Source organism: Lonchura striata, chromosome 5 (assembly GCF_050655825.1).
Source record: "Lonchura striata isolate lonStrDom1 chromosome 5, ASM5065582v1, whole genome shotgun sequence".
Lineage (NCBI taxonomy): Eukaryota > Metazoa > Chordata > Aves > Passeriformes > Estrildidae > Lonchura > Lonchura striata.
The window spans coordinates 50,930,707-50,954,669 of NC_140707.1; the positions used below are offsets into that span (position 1 = coordinate 50,930,707).

General features: G+C 44.5%; 1 protein-coding gene across 1 annotated transcript; it reads right to left on the reverse strand.

Moving 5' to 3' along the window:
- Positions 1-4,641: 4,641 nt before the first annotated feature.
- TMED10 (transmembrane p24 trafficking protein 10) lies at positions 4,642-18,555 on the reverse strand. Its single transcript, XM_021542781.4, has 5 exons — positions 18,291-18,555; positions 14,141-14,261; positions 9,763-9,836; positions 5,476-5,602; positions 4,642-5,040 (listed from the first exon to the last, which is right to left on the reverse strand). The coding sequence occupies exons 1-5, from the start codon at positions 18,516-18,518 to the stop codon at positions 4,919-4,921; spliced, it is 672 nt and encodes a 223-aa protein (XP_021398456.1). The 5' UTR covers positions 18,519-18,555; the 3' UTR covers positions 4,642-4,918.
- Between the last annotated feature and the right edge of the window lie 5,408 nt (positions 18,556-23,963).

Sequence of the window (23,963 nt, forward strand, 5' to 3'; positions counted from 1 at the left end):
ATGTATTTGGGTAAGGGTAGGAAAACTGTAATTTAAACAAATCATAGCAAACATCTGCCTTACTTCAAAGATCTCATTCATGGTTTTCAGAGTCAAGGCAGTACATTGGTTATATTACTAAGGAAATAACAGCCCACATATTACAAGGAAAATCAGCCCATGCTGAGAGAGAAGTGACAAGGCATCTATGTGGTTAATTATACTTAAGAAGACAACACCATGAAAATCCTCTTGAATATGTATAGCAAATACTTTATGTGTGAAGGAAGATTATCCAATCAAAGTACACTGTGGGAAATAAAAGCCCAGGCAGCTCACCCAAGGGTATGGGTGAGAAAATGCTAGAGAGTAAAACTCTGCAGCAGGTCAGACCAGAGCTGCCATGGGACATAGCAGGAAAACACAAGCACCTCATCTCCTCTGCTTGCTTCATCTATTGGTAGCTGTAGGAAGAGTATCCACCAAATAACCAAGGAAAAACAAGTTCTTATCATTACAGTTCCAACAGAACATCTTGGTGCAGTTTATGCAAAGATCACATAATGCAGTCAATTCAAAAGCTCAGGGGAAAGCTACCTCAGGAATATTAGTCGTGAAAGGAATTTAAGTGACAGGAAATCACAGAAGTGAGAGAAAGCAATGTGAGCATGGTCCTCTCATTGCTTTTTTGGGGGTTATGTGCCCCCAAAGGAAGTTATTCAACATGTACCTTTTATTGCAGAAATTGAAGTGCAAGACAAATTAGTCCTTTAGGAGATAGCAGCTTTCTCCAAACATGAGCTAAACCAATGATCCTCATAGCAAAGATCACTGGGATGGACACCAAGAGATCACAGGTCCTCTGGCAGGCTATGTCAGCGAGCTGGAAATGCAGATAGTAATGCATAGAGTTGGAGGTGATGGACCTCTGGCAATAGAAGAATAGAAGAGGAATCTGTTACTACAGTTTTGCAGAAAGTTTAAATCACTTCAGCCGCAGCTGAATGGAGACATTTCTAGTTCCTGACAGTCCTTCTAGTGCAAAGCAAAATAGGATTCCTACAAACACTACTGAGCAAATACAAATGTTTTAGTGAAGTGGCAAAGGCTTGGGGTCACTTGTTTCAGGCTAACAAAAAGGTCCAAGAAAAGCCAAGTCAGAATTTTTCTAAACCCTCTGCTCTTTCCAACTTCCTCAGAGAAAGGTTACCTGCCTCTGGTCTGCCAAGCTACCATACCACCACATGCAGTGATTTGGGGGAAGAAAAAACAAGCTCAAGTCTGACAAATTTTCCAGGTGGATAAGGGGCAGCAGAAAAAAACAACACTGAACTCCTGTAGTCTTCACCAGACCCAACCTTTTTCTTTGAAAGATTTATCCATTTCAGGTTTGCCATCTCTCCCAATAAGCCACCTTCAACTTAAGAGTTCATTTCCCAAAGATTTTGCTCACTAAAATCATGGCCGTCTCACACACCTGAAGGAAAAGTACAGCACAGGGACACAATTAAAAATATGAGAGACAGAAATATACCACATAAATTGACAGAGGTAAAAGAGAGGCCACACTACTTTCACAAACCTCTGCCTCAGGACCCATCAAAATGTATGGGCAGGAATCCCCTCATGATCTTGACAATCAATTGCCAAACTAGTTTGAGTCAAATGTCTCTCATCTGCTAGTCAGAAGATAACATAGATATACACTTGGGTTACTCTCACATACCTGAGCAGCTTCTAGAAAATGAGCAAATGTGTAAAATGTTCATCTCCTCCCACATGTGCGCAAACAGCAGCTGCAGTGGGCACCCTGTACAGGGTGCAGCCCACGCTGGCAGAGCAGGAGGCTGAATACACAAAGATAAACCTTACTTAGGCATGCTCACGTGCTGAGTTAAGTGCTGTGATAATTAAATCGTTAGTCACATTGACAAGTGGGTGGAAGAGGCTGGAAATATCTGATGCAGTTTGCTACAGGCAATCATAGATTTACCAGTGATGTATCTGTCACACACAAAGATGGGCTCAAACCCAACCATCTGCAACAGCTCAACTTTAGGCTATGCCCAGAAATGAAATGGAATGAAGACACCAGCCCTGCATCCCCCAGTGCTGTAATACAACCAAGACCAATTACCAACCTACCGCATGCAAGCAGCTGTATGATTTCACATACTCAAAATATTCATCCGGGGAAAGAATTTGCAGCGGCTAATCCTTATCCAGAGATTTGGGAATTTCCCTTCCTGAAATTTTCCCTGATATTACTAACTAGTTGTCTAGCATTTATCTGTCCCCAGTCTTGTTATGCAGCATATCTCACTTGGCTACTGCGTAACAAAAGGCTTGCAAGGTCAGCAGAGATCTGAAACATTTCAGTAAATACCTAGCCACCCTCATCAGTATCTGCCACTCACATAGTACCAACTCATCTTTGCAACAGTTTTCAATCTCCTCTCAAGTACAAAACTGATGCTTTTCAACAAACTAAATTTTACATGAGAGCTGATGGTGAAAAATTTGATCTTGTACCCCAGAGCACCAGCCCTTGTATCACTACCTGCCTCAAAATTCCTCCGCATAGACCAATATAATCAGGAAGCGGGGAGGGAAAAAGGCAAAAAATGGTAACCTGTATTAGGACACCTCACTTGCTGTGCTGGTCCCACTCCACAGAGAAGCATGTGCACCCTTCACAAGTCTAGAATTAATTGATACTAGAGAAGCCTAAGGCTTGTGAGGACTCTGTTTACTTGCTACTTCCTGTGACAGGTGAACTTTCAGGAAACAGCAGCCCACAGGAACATGCACAAAGAGGACAAGACTCACAGCAAGAGGTTGAGGTGGGTTGTTTTTCCCCAAAAAAAATTTTATTTGAGAAAGCTGACAAAAGTCTCCCAACCAAGTCATTACAGGTAATCCACACCAGTCCCCCACACCTGCTCCCCAGTAACTACACCAGTACAGTGAAGATCAAAACATAACACCAGAACAATGAGAGTGTAACAGTCACCTGGGGAACTTAAGGCCTCACCATCTTTTTTAAGATAACTTTGTACTCAGATAAGGATGGGGCGAGAATATCAAAACAGACAAGACTGGAAAAAGACCCTTTCTTGTACTGTCTTTTCAAGTTATATAAAACCAAAAGCAAAACCTTAACAGATCTACAGGCTTCAAACTGTAGGACCTAAAACTACTTTCAAATTACTTCTGTAATTCAGTCCTGTGGCACTGCTGCTGTTCTGCACTGTAACAGCTTTCAAAAACATACAAGGATAAAAATGGATGCAAGGGCAGAGGAGTGGACTTAGGATCCTAACATGTCTTTATCAAAAACCAAACAAATTAAAAGCAATCAAAGTACCTGCAGTGGAACTAACAACTCCAGGAACTGGGGAAATGCGAAGGACTAATGTATTTAGATGACAGGAGATCATCTTTTACATCCTCTTTTCCACTGCTTCACCCTGGACAACTGTTTCCTTCCTAGTAATAGATCAGACTAAAGTGAGAAATTATAAAACTATGCTTTTTTGAAACTGCTAGGCTGGGCCCAGGGCCATGACAACCCTGTTCCTATCCAGAAGTATCAAGACACAAGACACCAGAATGCTGTGCTGCTGAACCACTTGCTCTGAAGGAATGCACAGACGAGGAAAGAATTGTAATCACAGCCGAAAACCAGCAACAAGTCCAGAAAGTTAACCTGCTTTTTCCCAGCCTGGCTTTTTAAATATAGTGCCATCTGGACAGCTGAGAAATGGCAAGAAGCTGCTGTCTCTTGCTCTCTAGTACTGCACAGGAAAATAACAGGTCTGTTGAGGGCACAGTACAGACTGCCCCCTCAGTTGTAGAATTAGCCTATTCCCACCCTCTACTGCGTTTTTGCAGTTCACCCACATTCTTCCAACTCCTCTGCTACCCTGCACAGAACTATTGTACCCTCAGACCTCAATGCAGGGTACAGGCCAATGCCTCATTTGAACATCACCCTGCTTTGAGGTCTCATAAAGTGACATTCAGCCAGCTGCCTGGATAGATGAGAAGTCTCCTGCTCAATGTAAGACCAAGTTTCCTAGCATGACCTGCTCCCATCTGCTCTGTGACTGTATCTGACCGAGGCCTCCTGCACAAAAGGCTGTTCCTGACCTAGGTTTTCAGGAAAGCTGCTGCACCATTTTAAAACAAGAGAGGCAAATCCAAGACAAACATGTAGGGGAAGGGTGGGACCAAGGCTGGGTAGTTTATTTGAGCAAAGCAGGCTTCTTTCCAAGCTCAAACACACTTCTAAGCCTGCCATAGAAAGTTCCCCTTCCTCCAGGCTGAATCACTATATGCTCTGACCTCTCAGCACAAAGACACCAGCTCCCACAGGGAGAAACACAGAGGTCCACGACAGGGACCAAACCTTGGAAGACCCTCTATTCTCAGTCCCTGCTGGAATGATGAATCCTATTGCTTTGCACTCATCTCCATTTGCTCGAGGCTTAGATTCCAGCTAGTGAGGACAGGGAATCCCCCTGCTCTGCCCCAGTGTGACCTGCATGCCACCTAAAGAGCGCAGCAGGGTCAGGTGGTTCTGAGTAACACTGCAGTCACAGACAGATGGGAGACATCATCAAGCCATGATTATAGAAGGAGAATAGACAGTGCAAAAAATTTGCTGCAGCTGTCATGGAAACGTCTTTTTTTATTTAATTGCTGCCCCAGGAACACCCAAACCCATCATGACCTCCCCCACCCTCAACATCCAACAGGATTTCACAAGTCCCCCATTGCCTCCGATGTTCAGGCTCCCCTCCTGCTTTAGGGTCCAAGTTCCTCCAGAGAAGCTCCAGTCAGTGGGTATCATCTGTGAGATGGCTCCAGGAGGCCATGGCTAGGTCCCAGCGGTGTCCAGCTGGGTCTGACAGGAGGGGGAAGAAGATTTGCTCCTTTACTCAATCAGCTTCTTGGCCTTGAAGAAGCGACGCAGGTAGAAAACCTGCCAGGTGGCCAGTCCGATGAGACAGCACATGGAGAAGATGCTGAAGTACAGAACCCGTGTGTTTGTCGACTCTGAAACAGACAACAAACCATTGCACCTGAGTCTGGCATCACAGGATGCACCCTGAGATGGCAAAATTCCCAGGACTTCTTCTCCTCCCTCATGCAAAAGCAAGACAGCATGAAGGCGAGGGCACCTGAGAACCAGCAGCACTTGAGAATAAAAGCAGAGAGAACAACAAGGATAAAAAGAAGGAACAAGGTGAAGCTGTGGTTAATGGGCAACATTGAATGGAGTAATTCCCATTAGGAATGGAGACAGAAAGAAATGATTTCTAGAGACAGAACAACAAGACTCAGTGACTGCTTCAGGTTTCCCTTACTAGGAACAGAGCAGGCAGAGAACACTATAATTGCTTCATCTCCAAATGCTGCCCTAATAACACATTTAACAGAAATGAGGGGTTTTAGAGTTCCAGCCCTCTAAAGGGGCACACAGTCTCTCACCATTTGTGTCCCTCATCTCCTCTTCTCGTTTCTTCATATAGGCAAAGTCATTAACGATGGACTCTGAAAGATCTTCCAAACGCCTCAATTCTACTTCCAGTGGTTTCAACTTCTCCACTTTAGCAATCTAGAAAACAGGAGACTCGAGTCACTGAAACAAAACCAAAAGCTCCCACATGGGTTTTTACTGCCAGTTTGAACCACTCCTCCCCACACACTACAGATCTGGGGCATCCTTCCCCTCGGGAAATACCTCTGCAAGCCAGAAACTACCATTGCATAAAACACTATCACTTCTCCCACCTGTTTTCTGAAACACACTTTCCTACTACTCCTCCTACACAATGGAGGAGCACAGCATGCATGCAAGCACACTTCTTCCTTATTCGGCTTAATGTTAGCTTATTCACAGTTGGCTTCTGAGGAGTGGGTAGAAGATCTTGCCACATAACTAAACCTCCAGTGAGTATAAGTCACAGACTGAGATACAGTTGACTAACTTAAATATGTATACGATGCAGTTCCACAGGCACACAGGCTATTAGCACCGAGACTCCCTTCACTAATGCCCCAGAGCCCCAGCAGCAGCAGCTTGATTATCCCGCAGGAGCTCGGGGCTTTCATCCGTCAGACACAGGCACCGGGTGGCGCTGCGGGGCCGCTGCCGGCCCAGCTCCCGACGGGAACAACCCGCTTCCCTCGGGAGCGCTGGGTCATCAGGGACATCGCCTCTGCCCCATCGCCCAGCCCAGGGCCCCATGGCTCACACGCTTGGTACCCAAAGCAAAAATCCGCTGCAAAATTCAATTAGAAAGCACAGCACACAACAGCAGCTATTTAAGTTGAATGTGTAGACGTGTCGCTGCCCCAGCTGTGGCGATAACCTGACGCAAGCATTACATAAAACCTTTGACACAGGGACACTCGAAGCTAACTGCAATTCCTGACACTTCTCCAGGGCTTGGGTAACTGCGGTTTTGAATAGAACTTTGCCACAACGGCCAGATGCTGAGTCCCCAGGTAATGCAGCAGAGGAAAAATGAGTTACAGAAAACACACCAAGCATCTGCAGTTCACTACCAGCCTCAGCCTCACAGGATTATTAGATATAAGCTACATGGTGACCATCTCTCAGTGATCCATGCTGACAGGCAGGCAAGAGGGTACCCAGCACGAAGGTATCCCCAAACTGCCACTTCCAAATGCAGCTGCCTGGGCATCAGAGCCAGAGCTGAAGAGATGCTCGTGACCAAGGCCGTGCTAGCTAATCAGCCCTTCCACTGAAGGGTCTCCACATGACACACATATCCTGGCAAGCAGCAAGCCATCAAACAGTCATCTGAGGGGTTTTATGCTGAGGCAAGCTGTATATTATAGCTGTGCCACCACAGCAGTGTCACTTTGGAGTGTGTTTGAGAGGAGAGGTAGGAAGGAGTAGGTTAACCCCCTCCTGCTTTCTAGTCAATAGGCTGTAATAACAAAACCCTGTGGCCTGGCCTCATATCTACCAGCAGAGAGCTTTGCTGAAAAACTGGCACAAGTCTGCATGTCAACAACCCAGACTCTACTGACACTGCTAGGGCAGCAGGTCTGTAACACACACAGTGTCTTGGGCAGCTGTACTGACAACCTAGCCTTGCACTGACCAACTCCATTATCTTCCTTGAGGATTCACTTCCTCATCCACAGAAGGCTACAAGGATTCCACTGGGAAAAAAAACAAGGTTTATCTGCTTCATCTGCATCCCTTCAGCTGCTCTTAACAGATGTAGCTACAATCTAATAGCTACTTTTAGTTATGCATGTAGTCCAAGATGTGTATCCTGAATAACGGAATCAATCAGAGTGGAAAGGACGTCTGAGATCGAGTCCAAACTAAGACCTACCACCACGACAACTAGACCATGGCACTAAGTATAATTTCCACTCTTTCCTTAAACACCACAATGTCTTTGGGCAGTCCTGGAACCTTTTACTCCTAATGAACCCAATATGCACAGCTGCTCCAAGAGATTTTGTAAAAAAGCCCACCAAGCATCTGTGGTGGAATATCATCATCCTAGAAAGAACACCTGGACCATCAGCACCAGGATAACAACTCCAATGGGCTTCCCAGGGGTCACCCAAAGATTTGTCAAAGCCTAACTCTCTTCTAGCATAGAAAGAGATACACTATAGCCAAGAACTGATAAGGGGTAGTTGATGTGGGAAAAAAACTAGATCATCAAGCATTCTTAGTGCCATCAGAAATCTTTTCACTTTCATGTATCTTCATTTCTACTTCTTGAATGGATAAAGTTATTCCTCCCAAACACAGATAATTAAGAGATGAGATTGCAGTCAGATTTTCTAATCCGGCTCACTATTCCAGCCGCTTTGCTCCAAGAACGTCTGGATCTATGAAAGTCTATGCAGCCAGACTTGGACAGTATCAGTGACCCTCATTAAACTCCCTGAATCAAGTCTCCTTGCAGCAATTCAGCAAGAACTAGGACTGTACAACAGGTCACTGGTACCCAACAACACATGAACATCACAAGCAAAAGGCTCAAAAAGGCTCAATTCCATTGAGAAACCCGAGCAACATTCCTGCCCTCTGAGACCTTACAGCAACTTGTCAAGTCAAAACTCACAACTACTACTGCAAACTGAGGAGATGGTGAAAAAAAAACGCACACTCCAAAGCAGTGTGGTTAAACATCTATAGCAGCTGTATAAATAATAAATCAGTTTGAGTCCTTTGTAGACATCTGTTCAACAAGGCTCAATACAGTCTACAACTCTGAGAGGCTCGTAAGTCCAGGATACTTTCCAGGGCTGCAAAGATCTGCATTTGGTATCAAGTGGGACTGCAAGTCTAAATTCTTCTTTTCGTGTATTTGTCCATGGATCTTTTCCCTCAATGAGCATAAGAGATGCATTTATTCCAAGACAGTTGCATCAGTACAGCCAGTGAGTATGTAGATACACAGGCATACAAGAACCTTCCTGCACAGCACTGGTGCTTCTACAGTAAAGTAACTCAGTAAAGTGCACTACAGTACAGTAACTCTATAGAGTATGCTGTGGGGTGGTATTTAAAGGGATTTTTAAATATAACAAACATAATCCTCCCAGTTACGCTCTCAGGGATTCACCCCATAAAATTTCAACATCTTGAAATGCCTCAGTAGCAGGTTAACAAACAGATGGTCCTATGAGTGCTCCACTCTTCCCTGACCCCAAGCACAGTTTTACTCTCCATGTAGGATGTGCTCCAGACTGACTTAAGCTATGATTGCTCTGCTCTTCCTTGACCCCAAGCACCTCCTTACATCCACATAGGAAGTGCTCCCAGCCAACTTAAACCACGCAAGACCAGACAGCCCAAAGTTTGAAAGGATATAAAAATACCAGCATGACCACCTCAGATTTTTGTTAATTTTCTATCTGAAACCATGCATAGCCTCCTCTGCTACCCACTCTCCTCTCTTTGGATCTCCAATGCTCTTATGCACAGAGGACACAGCCACAGCAATCATTTGTGGAACTCTTTCTCCACCAATAATTCTCAATTTCTCAAGCACAGGCTCTATACTGGGGGATGACATATCCCAAATTCTAGTGAGCCAAAAGCATGATAGCTGCCATAAAAATTCAGCATTCAAACCAGTCAGGATTGTCTCAGCCACAACATAACTGCTGCTCTACACAGCTGGCTCTTCGGTCTAAGCAAGGTATGTCCTCCTAAGATGGAAATGTTTAGGCTTTTATGCCTGTTTCCAATGTCACGCCTTCAAACCAAATACCCATTCCACAGCAGCCACTACTCTGCCAAACACCTTTACATTGATACACTGCCAGTTCTTAGAAACACACAAGAGCCATTTCAGGCCTGCTGAGCCAGTATATCTTATAGGCAGGAAGGTAAGAACAGCAACATGGAAACTTGACCTTTAAGACAGGCTCTGATATTAACTTAAGATGACCTCTGCTGCAGGACCTAGGGGAACTTCACCTCTCAGTGTCTTGTTGCCTCTAAATGCCAATGCCCAGAAGCTGGGTCATGCTGTTGTAGCAAAGAAATTCACACATTAGGCTCCAGTTCCCAGAGTACAAAATCAATTCTAGTTGATGTTTGTATTTTTTTTTCCCCTCCCATAACACACAAAGCTTCACTGCAATTGTAGTTCGCAGACAGGCTTTCATCACCACTGGGAAAACAGCTTCCCATCAGGAGCCCAGATCTACAAAAGCATCACGTGAGTGCTGGGAAAGGGAAGCAGTGCAGGCAGCCAGGGGACATACCTCCTCGTAGTTCTTTGCTTCAACACCATGCTTCATATCCAGAGTCACGAGCTGGTCCGGCATCCTCCCTGTTCCTGGAAGCATAATGAAAGGATTCCTTGTGTGAAGCGTTCAGCCTGCCAGGAAATCACCAGCTCTTCCCACCAGAGAGGAAGAACTCAAATCCCTCCCCTCCCCTCCCTCCATGTCTGCAGCTAACTGCGGAGGCAGCACAGTCCAGCCTAAAAATACAGAGACTTCACAATAAATCCTGGCTGAAGGACAGCCTCCCAAATATAATCAGAACAAGCTGTAACTAAAAGCACTGAGTGTCTACAAGATGCAAATCACTGTAAAAACTGCAGAGGATTAGAACATGAACACCAGCTGCTATGAGACAGCCTAGTGAAAGACAAGTCACCGGAGGTACAAATATTCAACTGGGAGGCCCACGTTCACAGGAAGTGAACAAGCAACTTGTCAAGGTTACTGGGGCTGTAAATGGCTTTACACTCAAAGGAGCAATTGATAAACTGCTGCAACTGAGGAACGCAGCCTACGAGGACCAATGACCCTGACATACTGGAACATCTGCAGAAGCCAAGGCAATCCCTTTACCAACCATCTCAGATACCCAAGAACCACACTGCTAATGCAGCAAGAGGCTTCTGAAGCTGGGAAAACACTGCCTCAGAGCTGCCAGCTGGATCCACATAAACAGTGCATAAGGCTGCAATCACCAGCAAAATAGGCATCTTTCAAGGCTGATACCCCCAGGCTAGGGAAACCTGTGGCTTGTAGCTTCTTTCTACTGCTACAAACTGTCACATCTGAGAACATTCACAAGAAGGAAAGAAATATATAAGACTGTGATATCAGATACCCTAAAAAATACTGCATAACAGCTTATCTGAGTATCATTCTCTACTATGCCACCCACCAAGAAAATGTCTGTATGTAACACATTTCCAAATCCCAGCACATTGGGACATACAGCTGTCCTCAGCCAGCTGCCAGCAAAACACAAGGTCTGAATTTACTTAAACTATGAATTTCAGAGTCTCTATCCAGGAGCATGTCCAATACTCACATTTTGTCTCAGAAGGCTGCCAGGTGGGCATTCCCTCACTCCACAAACAAATTCAATGTACAGGTTATGCTGGGTCCAACTTCAGTTGGGGCTAGGAAAATATTCCAAATCTTCAATGCAACATCCCCTAATTTTTCCTCTACCCACTCACTGAACAGCTCTTCAATACCAGAGCAGAATCAGCTTTTACTGCTAGCAGGACAATAAATAATACTGATAAGATGGTGCACATCAGTTACCAATTGCTTCTTAAATTTCTTTATGGGAATGCACTATATAAGAGCCCAACAGATAAATTACGATCAGGATGAAATTTTTTTGTTTTCTTAGAAAAGACCGGTTACTGTAAGAAACCCCTGAAGTCCCAGCACTGTTATTTAACAGACCGGCTGTATACAACCCCCAGTACTCCCTTCTCCTACCACAAGTTTTGACTGCTTATGCCACACATGTTACTGGCATGCATGGAGACAGGGAGGTAGGACAGACAACAGTAGCTGTAGGAAAAAAAAAAATCACAGCACACAGTTCAGTGAGAGTTTTTTTTAATGGTGCTTAAGTTATAGCAACTTGAGTTGAGAGGTGAATTTTGTAAGAAGAGATGAGAAAGATGAAAAGACCAGTGAACAGAACAGAACTAGAAGAATAAATCTGCTAGACTGGAAAGGAGAGCTGCCAAGAGACAGTAAGAAACTAGAAACCATAAAGCTGCCAGATGCAACGGGATGGAGAGCAGACATTTTGCAAGAGGTTAACATTATCAGGAACTGGCAGGGGAAACCTCAAGCCGCTCTCCTATAAGTTTACTAAGGCCAAGGCAGCTCCCTTCACACTCATCATCAGATCCTCAGAAACCCCTTGCTTCTCCTGCAGCCAAGGCTCACCAGAGCAAGCTGGATCAGCAGCAAAGAGAAAAACAATTGAGATTTAGAGATCAGTAACTAAACTGACACCTACATTCCTCAGGTCTTCAAGGGTCATCTCACATGAGCTGTTTCCTGGGAAACTAGGAGAGCTTTTAATTTGCAAAGTCAGTGGAAAAGCAGGATGGTTGAACTGAATATCAAAAGGTTTTCCCACAGGAATTCCTGAAAAAATGAGTCCTAACACTCTTAAGAAAGTTTGGGAAGAGAAGGATTACAGAAGGAGCATACAGTTAAAGATTAGCACACAAAAGAGCCCTAAAGGGAAAATGCAGTGAGACCAGGCTGTTCACCTGAGATCAGCATATTGTGGGAGAGTAAATGTGCCAGGAAGTAGAGCACTGGTCAGGAAGCCAGGACCATACTGCTCAGAAGAGGGCAAAAAGCCCATCAGGCAAATATCCACAGCTCCAAGAAGCACCCTAAGAACTCCTCCACTCTGATAAGGTGAACCTTCAACATAGGATCTCTTTCTCACTTCCTCTTCTTCATTTCTGTGGTTATGGATTGAGAAATCCCGGTTGCTTGGACCCCTCAGATCCAACTGCTCTAGGTTTCCTCTACCAACAGTCTATGTCTTTCAATACTCCACAAACATCCTCCTTGGCTGCTGCCGTAAGTCCTGATTACTTACTTGGACTGGGAAAAAGACCCTAATCTTTAAAGAGAAACATGGAAATTAAACAGACTTGGTAAGTTCCCCCACTCCCATGCTGACCTTACAGAGGAAACAAGGTACTTCCTTGTGACGTGGTTACTTCTTTCCAAGTACCTTAACCAAGTCCTGCAGATGATCAAACCTCACAGTGTCATGTCCCTTACTTTAATACCTCCTTGACTTCCAGCACAGACATGGGAGGTCTGGAGATACTCCAGGTGGAAACTGGGCACCTGGGTCCAAAAAGAAAACCTCCAGAAGAGGATCCAGTTGCTCTGTTGATTAACTCTGTATTTCGGCAGCTCAGTGCCCCCCAGGTCATTAAGGTAGAAACTGCATTTAGAACTACTTCTCAACTTTAAAACAAACTTCCAACAAGGGAGTCAGGGAAAAAACATTTTGTACAATCAAAACAGCTGTAAGGGGCTCAGTCTAGGCAAGAAACCTCTGCTCAAAAGCACCGAACTAAGAGTCTAGACACAACTAAAGAAAGAAACCTTTCCCACTTCAGTGTGTGATCACATGGAAGCTCTGAAAAGGTCTACAGGACTGTCTGGAGACTTCTCAAATACCCAGGTGTTGGAAAGTAAATAGCAGGAGTGACTCCCAGATGAGTCACTCGTGTCTGCATGTCTCAATGTGTTAGGGATCATTTGGAAGTCCTACTTTTGGAGTAAAATAAAAACATAATCCTGAGCATTTGGTGTTACAGAGGTGTTACAAGGCAGATCCCCCCAATCCCAGCAAATACAGCCTTCTCTTTCTGTAAAGTTCTCTTCAACTTGCAAACTGTTTACATCTTATATATGGAGCAGAAATAGCAAAACAGCAGCTGCCTTTCAACTGATTTGAGGAATGCTGCTAGTGAATGCTCTGTGAAACCCTCTGGGATCTTTTAGGGTAAGACCTAAGAAAAACTGGGCTCAAGGAGCAGAACTCTGACAGTAACCATGAAAAGATGTAGCATCTACAAACTTGCATGCACTTACACCACCACTGATGAGACTAGAGCCCATACGTTGGCCACTTTCAGCACGTCTGTCCTGAAGCTGAGCTTGGGCAGTACACGCGTCACACTCACAGGAAACAAGCCTCAGCACTCATTAGGCAACCATCCTTGTAGCACAACTGAGAAGCTGACGTCCTGCTCATTTCCCCTTCCCTCTATTGACCACTTCAAGAGCAGTTGTGGGTGCAAATCAAGGACATATTCCCTATACACACACAATCCAGCCTCATTAAATAGCTGCCAACCTATTGCAGGATAGCTGCCAAGAACACATTGTGCATAGATCACATTCTAACACATTGGGAAGAAATGGCCCGCTGGGGTGAAGGGAGAGGTCCTGGAGATTAAAGCACCCAGCTCTGTCCTGGCTCAACTCCAAGATGGGGAAAAGCATGAAAGTGACAAAAGAAGTGTGATTTGCTCATTGGTACTACTACCACTCATTGCAACTGTGGTGACCTCTGCAGGAGAAATGCCCAATCCCCCTTTCAGAGGAAACCCAAGTGCTCTACACAACAACCACAGACAATTACTTCAAATGCAACAGAGCAGATGTTCTGCAGTGAGACTGGGCACAACTTCGTGAAGATCAGCTTTAAAAGTCAAAAAGTGGTCTGTGGATCACACTCAGGATCACTTTGCTCATATTTCTAAACCACATAGATACACAAACGTGATCAGAAGCTAGAAACAGCCAGCACACCTTTCATTTCACTTACCCACAGGAAGCTTGCTCTCAAAGCAGGCCTCGAACATATCATAGTCTTCAGTGGTGAAGGCAAACTTGCCCTTGGTGGCATCCTCCTTGGCATACAGGATATGCCCAGCCGAGTCAGTTATCTGTAAGAGGGACAATGAAGGTAAGAAACATAGTACTTCGCTGCCGTGAGCTCATGCTGCCTCATTGCTCTTGCTCTCAGCAAGAGTAATCCTAGCCTCCCCTTTGGATCTGCTGCTTTCAACAGTTTCCCTCCTTCTTTGTGACTACATCAATTCCTCCCCTCCTCATCCACACACCAGGAGCTGACAAAGTCAGTGACTAAAAAGTAAATACTGACTCTTAAATCCAAAAACCACCCATCAACCAAAAAACAGCACCCTAGCCCCCCACAAAAAACAAAAAAACAAAAAACAAAACCACAAAACAAAACAAAAAAACCCACCAAAAAAAAAACCAAACCTACTGACCAAAGAATAATAATAAAAAAAAAATCCCAAACTGAAACCCACTAATTTCTCTTCCTCCTATGAATCCCCAATACAGATTACATGTAAGGACTATAGCTGAACCAAACTGTTATTAATTGCCTTTATTTTGCAAGCAAAATTCATGAATTCCCATAGCAACAGAAATAGGGAGAAGACTTATGGGACAAGAGTCACATTCCCCAGAAGATGAAATGGAGAAGGGTACATCTATTCCTCTAGAAACGAACCATGAGTGTGGCCCTGAGTTACACAAGGTTTGGGTGCCAAGATCCATAAAAGTGGCCACTTCAGAGGACAATTCAGACTACACAGACAGAATAATGACTGCTTTGCACTAAGTCTATAAAACTACTAAAAATAGGCAAAAACTGTGGAAGGTCTACAAAAATGCTTCAACAAAGAGTATAAAAAGAAAGGACACGCATTTTGTGACGCAAACTTGAAAATAATTGTGCTCAATTAAAGGCTCCATCCAGCTGAAACACTCTGACCAGGGAGAGGGGTGAAAAAAATGGAAGGTGTTACAACACTGCATGAAAATGAACAGCGTGTATTCCATTGGAATGCTTCCCATTTTCCCTCAACGCTAATTTTTAAGAGGTATGTCTGAAACAGCATGCATATTGAAGTTGCTAGGGGTCTTTGAAAGACTTAAGAGACAAAGAAAGTAAAGAGTTTGGGAATAATTTTAATTGTAAGACAAAAAACCACAAAATAATTTGTGGCATGGAAATGGTAAGTCAGGCATTCTATTTTATTCCAGCCTTTTTCTCTGTACAAAAGCCATGCAAAAGGGCTATGTACCCGGAACTACTCTACAGAAACACTCTTTATTCTTATTAGAGCATCTAATTAACTCTCTGGCATTGGATTTAAAACGTGTGGACCTACTCATGGGTGAGAGTTGCTGCATTAGGCAGGAAAAACGATCAACTATATAAACTCTCACACTTTATGGTATAAACCATAGCAGGCAAGGCTTTAGGAACAAGCTTCCTCTATAAATACATTATCCCACAATGGCCTGTTAGGGGATTTGCTGTAGCTGCCCTTGCATCATATGCTGTCAAGTGTCTGAGAACAATGAGGAACACTCTTCCCCACGCAGCAGCTCAGAGCTGTACCTGTTTTCAAGTGGCAAGCAGATGAAAGCACACCTGCACAGTCAGGTGCAGGCAGCTGTGCTGCCATTCCCTTGTCACAAGCCACCAGGCACTGGGAAGCACTGGGCCCAAGTGAGCAGGCCCATCTGCAGTAGAGGATTGTGTATGTTTGACCATGCCAACACAATGTAAAAGCCTGTGATTTGGCCACAACATGGCATGTGCTGTTTTAGAGGAGGGGTCATGATTAACCAAGATGCCTCATCAGCATGACATACATTCTGCACACCAGGCTCTCCATCACAAAAAGTAGTCAGAACAACATAGCTCTCAGATACCCCTAGTATTTTCCTATGCCTTTGTAGGCACCAGAGCTAATCTTTATGCAGCTTGATCCATTTTTGCCCTTTGCAGCTCACAAACGGCATTCTGGACAGTAAAAGCTTTGCTATCCACTTTCATCAAAACTGAATAGCATTACCCAAATCAGCCAAATACACTGCCCATTCAGCCGGGTGTGCGGGGGCGGGACAGGCTGCTAATAGCCCAGCCAGAACGCTTGTGGGGGAGTCGACCTGAAAGGAATTTTTCATGCTATTCTAACGTTATTTACGGTAAGGCAATCCCCTACAGACAGGGCATTGTTTGCCCTTGACAAACAGCCCGATACCGTCGGGCTCGACAATGGGGCAGAGGCACGTGGCTGCCAAACGGAGCTCAGGCGCCCCCTCGCAGCAGCCAGCTGGCCGAGCCCGCGGATTCCTGCAGAACAGAGGGTGCCACTGTTAGCGCCGGGCTGTCACACACAGCTCAGCTCACCGGCAGCAGCCCAACTGAGCCTGGACAGAACTGACTACCAACCTCCTCCCTCTTCTGTTCGCTGGCCCAATCCAGGGGGCCAAAGCAGACCATCCAGTGCAGAACAGAGTACCTGCAGACATCATGTCCTGAACTGACCTTTCCTACACAGACCACAGAGAAAGCAGGCACCTGTCAGAGGTTTCAGCACTTATAACAAGCCCAGCACATTGGGAGGACACAGCATACCTGAACAATAAGAAGGAAAGCAAGAATTTGCATACATTACTTTTTCACCTTTGTAGCTTTTCAAACTACACATGACTTTTAAAAATTAATTCATTTTATGGCGTGAACAAAAAAGAACTTCTGTAAGCAGTACCACCCAATACCAGCTTCATAAGCAAAGCCAACCGAGACTTAAACATGGGAATCACAGGTTCACCATCATCTCCCTAAATAAGTTCTGTGTCATAAAAGTGAGTTTTGAAAGAGACCCTGGGGCCAACTGACCTAAGAGTGGGCAACCTGAGAACCAGGAGGCTTGGTTACCAAGCAGTAAGAGACATGGGAACATAGCACTCCATCTGAAATACATGTGCCTTACCAGGCAAATACTACATCCACATTTTAAAGCCTTATTGCTGCTTGGCTCTACGTATACGCAGACAAGTTTCCTCTAACAAATGAAGCAAGAACAGAACCACATGATTTTTAAACAGTATGACTCCAGAAGAAGCCTTCCTTAGCCATAACCAGCTACAACTGTCAAGAGTGCCAGGGCCTTCAGGCATTGGTAGGCAGATGCTGGAAAAGCAATCTGATTTCAGGATGCCTAAAATATTCAAGAACACCAAGTTCAGAAGCTCCTGAGCAGACCATTCTATCTCTGTTTGCGTGCTTAGTATTGAAACCTTTGGGAATGTAGACAGAAATAAAAAAGTTGCCAGAAGGCTTGTTATGAACTGACTATGTAGCAACAGACCTTATTCAGCTAGGATGGAATTTTGAAGAAAGCCTAGGAAATGCAGATTGTGGGCAGAATTTAAGTGAAGCTGTTGAAGTTTTACAACTGTGTGTCACACAGGTGTATTAGTCATGAGTATTCTGCAAATCCTGTACTTCCTGAAGATTCTTCAGGATCATTTTCTTCCCTGCAGCAAATATCTGCCTACCTAAAACCCATGCAAGCCACGACACAGCAAGATGAGAATAGCCAATTTGGGTACCAGAACCTGGTACAGCAAAATTTTCTCAGCCCCCATTCCACTGTGCCAGGATCCGGTTGTGCCAGGCCCTAAGCATGGAGGGAGCCCTCGGAAAGCCACGTCACCATAACTCTTTCCTGCTCACACGGTGTCAGCAGCATTGGTACAGCTTTATCGGGGCGGCCCATCTCGCCAGGCGCCGGATAATCCGCATCGTGTGCGGATTAAATGGCAGACTGCGGGACGGGCGGCTGCAACTCGATCTTTGGGGAGAAAAAGCTCCTATGTGGCTCAAGCTGAAGCTGGGCTCCCTGGCTGCCCAGCACCCGGAGCTCCTGGGCGGGCTGGTGGCCGCTCGCACAGGGCGAGTCCCGCGGCGCGGCGCAGGCCGGGCCCGGCGGCTGTCGGCTCACGCGTGGGCCGGTGCCACGCGTGGAACACGTCACCCCTGCCTTCCTTCCTTCCTCTCCCGCCCCGCACAGCCGGCGAGGGGAGGCGGGGCCGCGCCGCCCGCCCCGGCCACCCCCGCCCCCGGCCGGCCGGGGCCGCACCTTGAGGTTGGCGGAGGGTCCGGCGGAGGAGCCCGGCGGGGCGCTGATCTCGTACTCGCCCGTGACCAGCGTGTCGCGGTGGATCTCCTCCCGCAGGCACTTCCGCGCCTTGCCCGGCAGCTGGAAGGAGATGGGCCGCGCCGGGCCCACCAGCAGGAGCAGCAGGAGCAGCGGCGGGAGCGGGGCCCGCCCGAGGCGGGGGCGGCCGGGCAGCGGCGGCAGCGGCATGGCGGCGGCTGCGAGCGCGGCGGGCCGGGCCGGGCCTGCCTCCGCCGCACGTGACCGCCGCCGCCGTGCGTCACGGGGCGGGGCGGGCGGGGCGGGGCACCGGGCCCCGACCCCTCCGCGGGGTGTTTCCTTAGGAAACGCAGGACTTATGAAGGTTGTCCAGCAATGGCTGACGGCAGCGAGTAATGGTGGCTTCGCTCGTTAAAGAATTGGAAAATTAGAGCAAAACCGAGCCGTGCTCCGAGGCACGGCAGCACTCTGAATGTCCGTGAGACTGCCTCGCGGCTGGGGATCTTCACTGGGAGAGACACTTGCTGTTTATTGTATGGGGTTTTTCAGTTTTGAGGAGTGACTTCTCTCTTCTTCACACAAGAAAATTCAGTTTTATCAGATGTCTTGCTTCTTTGCATCAATGCCTTGCATTTAATAGGAGTACCCAAGTGTTTTTAACAGCAAATAAAATTATAATGATTTTTGAAGACATTACTTTTTTCTCTCTTCCAGCATATACTCAGATCTACTTTTTCTTCTCTTTTTTTTTTTCTTTTTTTTTTTTTCTCTCTTGATATATTTTATTCTTCAGGAAGATTGCATTGGGTAACCACTGATGAGCTTTGGGCTGCTGCTTCCCCTGGCACCGCATCACCTCCATCCCCAGCCTCCTGGCCTGGCAGTGGAGCTGCCGGGAAGGGCACACACGGCTGGGAGCAGTGACCTGTTCTGCGGCATAACCTGCGAGCAGGGAGGAGGAAAATTGCACAGGTGTGTGGCTATGGTCACCATGGTTGCAGTCAGCTCCTGGGATCAGCTGCAAACATTTGGGTGTGCTAAGATGTAAGGAAAAGCAGGAAGAAAGAAATGGATAGTAACATTGCTAGAGAGCAAAATATCTTTTTTATTTCTGTTAGCTTGAGTAAAATAAATTACACCATTGTTCCACTTTTATTCCTTTAAACATCACCAGCTGTGTTCTCTGGTCAAAGCATGTCTTTAATGGCAAGCAATAACAAGGAGTTGGTACAAACTACAAGAGGCTTTAAGTGGCAAATTTCATGCTTGGATGTTCACCTGTGGAGCATTTTAAAGAACAATTCAGTGCTTTTGCCCGCTTGTGCTCATACCTACTGAGAAAATATGATGAAGCTCTCCTTCAGGAACAGACACTAAGCCCAAATGTGCAGGGATAAAGTGACCTCATACTTGGAGGGAAATAAAAAACTTTTACCAAAAAAATCACAAAAAACCCCCAAAACAACAAAAACCTCCCAGCACCAAACATTTGCCCTTACTTTAAGCTCCAGTTTATTGTTTGAAGTGGGATTTACAGTCACTTGATGGAATTTCAATACATTTTTAACTCTCTTATTAGTTCAAAAACTGTCCCTTACTTGGACAATTAACTTATTTGAAATGTAACCATAATAAATAGTTTGCTCTTTTTGCAATATGTCGAAGTATATTTGCAAATTAAAACATTCTTTCCATTGCAGTGCTTAAGGCAGAAAGAGATATTTCACAAACTTTAAGAAACACTGATTGCTAGAATATGAAGATATGAAATGTTGTACCACAAAATTTCTGATAAAACTGGCACAGCATGACAAATTTCTTCATGCAGAACATTCCTCAAAACAGTAATATGGATCCAGCCTTTTAACATGCTTAAAACTTTAAATATAGCCTTATTTTCCAGAGGAAATGGCTCATTCATGTTAAAGTTAAAGCCTTGTTTTCTAAAATCAAAGTGTGAACTCAACCATCAAAAAGCAAATATACGACTGACTACAATCCCTTTCTACTGTGGCCGTTTTGTCATGGTACATTATTAGATGAGTTACATTTATGACCAACAAATCTATCCCCTGCTTTCTGTTGTAGTCTCCTCCTGTGGACGTATTATTCTAGAAACTGCCACACAGGCAAGTTCAGATCTAATTATAAAACCCCCTCAGATATCCTTTAGTGCTTCAGTGTGTTATGAAATAAAATGGTACAGAGCTGCTATGAGTCTCTTCACAATCCCCGGCTTTTTTTAAAAGCATTTAAACATGCAATGGGGCAATTTCCCTTGAGTGTGCCAAGTAACTTAGAGCAGAGGGAAAGCATTTGAAGATCCTTTCAGCTCCAGGTTAGGAAATAACAGTCTTGCAGGGACATGCCTTAATATTTCCACATAGTGGAGGCTAACAAAATGAAATGCTTCCTGTAATTCAAAAACCCTGAACAGAGGTGAAGGAGAGATTGATAACTTGTTACACAACTTTCCAGATGAAGCGATGACCTATTTTAGCTTAATCTGCTGTGTTAAGCATTGTGGGAGCTCAGCACTCAGCTGGAGGCAGATATTTGTTCTCACTACCACTAACCCATAGACAAATGGGTGTATCCCCAATGTAAGCATTAATATCAGCTGCCAATCACGACACACTGACAAAATTCAAACCATTTTGTTCGTGTGATAAAAGATAGCTTTTATCTTTCCAAATATCCCTAATGCAGTTTTATTGCTGTCTTAAAAATGATGAAGAGAACAATGAATTATTCAGCTTTCAATTCTATTTTAGCAAAAGAGCAATAGAAACTTTTGGATGTCTCAGTAGTCTGAGACAGCAAAGGCCATTGAAGAAAATATGCCTTTTCCCACCAAATTTCTAATTTTTTCCAAACTGACAAAGTTCACAGAGTGTTAGCAGTAGTCAATTCCTGCCGCACCAAAATGTATCTTTTATCTATGCTAAATGGCAGAAAGCAACACTAATTTGCTTTCTCCAGGAAACAATGTGTATGAATGTGTATGAATTACATAATTAGACCTTTTTTTTACAGCTTCTGCGTCAGCTGCTGTGGCATTTTTGCATTTTCTTGTTTTGGACAATAAAAAGTTGAAACAATGTTCCTCTTAAAAACTATTCTAGACTTACTTTTATGTTCTAATACTTTTGCATTGTGCCCTGCACCTGGCAATCCACTACAAGCTACTGAGAAATTGTATAAAAATTACATATTCTTTACAATGCTAATCAGTGCTTTTACTAACCATGCAAAATTATCCATCTACCACTTCTAGAAAGTGCAAGGCCACTCCTTTAAGGGGCTATATTTGAACTCATTGCTGGGACATAACTCCCCCAGTCACCATTGTGATCACAATCTAGATAGAGATGTTATTCAACCAACTAAAAATAAATCAGTGGCTAAACAGCCATAAAACAGCATTGCACTGCTTTGTCTCTCTTGTCCCAGAGATGACATGTACTGTGTGCTGGCCACATAACTAAAATATATAGCATTTGGGTAACAGGCATAGTACAAAACAACTTTAGATATCACTTTGAGGAGACAAACTATTGTTACATTATATTTATGTGTATCTTCTTCCATTTCACCAAGTGACTAAAGTTATTTCTACAAAGTGCTTCAAAATCCTGCACAGATGTTAATTGCTTGAAATCAAGAGTATAGGGCTCAATCCAAATTGAGTTCATTTAGGGAAACAAAACATCCTTCATCAAAGACAGCCCAGATTCAATCACAAACAAACCATTTTGAGGAAGTGAGCATTCATTATTCTCTCATCTCTCCCCAGAGCTTTTCCTGCTCCCAGGCAGGTTTTCAGCTTTTAAGTAGTAGCCTGACAGCTCTCCCATCTTTTTGAGGAAACCTCGCGCTTCACTTCCCAGCAACTTTCACCTACTGTCCCCCTGGAGTTCAGGGGAAGCCCATATCCCTTTCCATTCCCAATGGATGGCTCCAGGCAAAGCCCTGCTTCTCCCACTGCCCCAGTAGCATGAGCTATGTCCAGCAGAGGCCTGCTGGCCTTTCCTGCTCACCAGCAACAGTGCTGGGATTAATTTTTCCAGCAAACACCAATACAGAGTTCACCTAAATACCCCCAACCTCTGCAAGAAGCAGCTGGCTTGTTACCTCCTCTCAAGCCCCTGCCCTGTCCTCCTCTGACCTTTATGATAAACATGCCTCTGCTCAGGGAGGGTAATAAAGTACTGTTTGCACAGGCTTTCAAGAACCTCTACAAAAGAGGTTTTGTTACCTAAGCCACAACTCTAAAAAAATAGAAGCTTGGGGTATTGTCTTGTCTCAATAGGCAAATTCTCCAGTGTTAAGTCATAGCATTATTTTTCTTTCAATTGTGAATCACAGTGCAGGCTCAAAACAACACACATGAGAGTACATTTGATGTTTGGGGCATAACTTTATAGCTACTTTTTCTTAAAAGACTGTAGCTGAGATCCATCTGATTAAATGCATATCTCTGCATATCATGGGCCATGGTGGCTGCATTCCCTTTCCAAGTAATGGGGAGAAATAAGTTATTCTATAGACGTCTCCTCATCCTGAACCAGACATCTAAATCTGCCTAGATAAATCTCACTCCAGGTTTCTTCAAACTGAATTTATGCTGAGATCAAGGTCTAATCAGCAGTTACTTTGTGTATTGGTGCTCTGCATGAGTCTGACTGCACTGTCAGTCAGACAGCTGTCCTTACCCAGTGTACAGCATTTTAAATAAGAGGTGGTTGGCCAGGTCCACCTCTGTTTAGCTCAGCTTGAGTCCTCACTCACCTCGTCTCTACCAACTGACAGGGACCCCAGGCCAGCTTCCAGACCACTCAGACCAGCTCCTCCACCATCCTCTCTCTGACAAAGGCTAGACATGACTATGGCACAGGACAATGGAGAAGTCCACAGCAGAAAGACAGGATATATTTACTGCAGCATCAAACAACTATGAGTTAGACCTAACTGGAGGCTCTCAGAAGAAGACTCACTATCGTTTTTGAAACATATGCTCCTTTTTAAAAATCTAGATCTTTCTGCCAGCCATATATATTTCAATGCTTTTAAATATTGCTGAACTCTTTAATCAGATGCTTTCCAGAGCTGCTGGCCAATGTCTATAAAGGTATTTCCTTAGAATCAGTTTCAGATTTTGGCAACTGCAGGTCTGTCACAGAACCTATCCTACAGTTGTACCTGATGGGAACACAGTTGATTTCACTCTCAAGAAAGGTGTCTGCCTAATCTGTGAGGAGACAGCAACTGTGGGAAATAGATGAGGAGAAGTACCAGGTTAGGTACCAGGAACGGCTTGAGTATCAGTGTGTGTAAAGGCAACTCTTCCAAATGATTCCCAGTTAAGACAAGCTGTGACTTTAGTGGTATTTTAAAAGAAAAATTCTGAATTGAATTCTTAATGTAACCATCCAGAGAGACTTTCACAGGTCAAAAATAATGTGAAAAATATTCAGGAATTAAAAAAATAAACACTCTTGTGTAGGCTTTGCATGTGATAGCAAGAAGCTTTTATTGTGTAGGAAGCCTGAAGTATTTTTATTATTCTATGACAGTGATGATTAAATGTTGAAACATTTTGTTATTAGAGGCTGCATTTCTTTGAGGCCTAATACTAATTATTTTTTTACTTTT

Coding starts and splice junctions, on each gene's coding strand:
- TMED10 (XM_021542781.4), bottom strand. CDS start 18,518: ATGCCGCTGCCGCCGCTGCCCGGCCGCCCCCGCCTCGGGCGGGCCCCG. Junction 9,837..14,140: donor TGAGAGCAAGCTTCCTGTGG/GTAAGTGAAATG, acceptor TTATGCTTCCAG/GAACAGGGAGGATGCCGGAC. Junction 5,041..5,475: donor GGAGATGAGGGACACAAATG/GTGAGAGACTGT, acceptor TGTCTGTTTCAG/AGTCGACAAACACACGGGTT.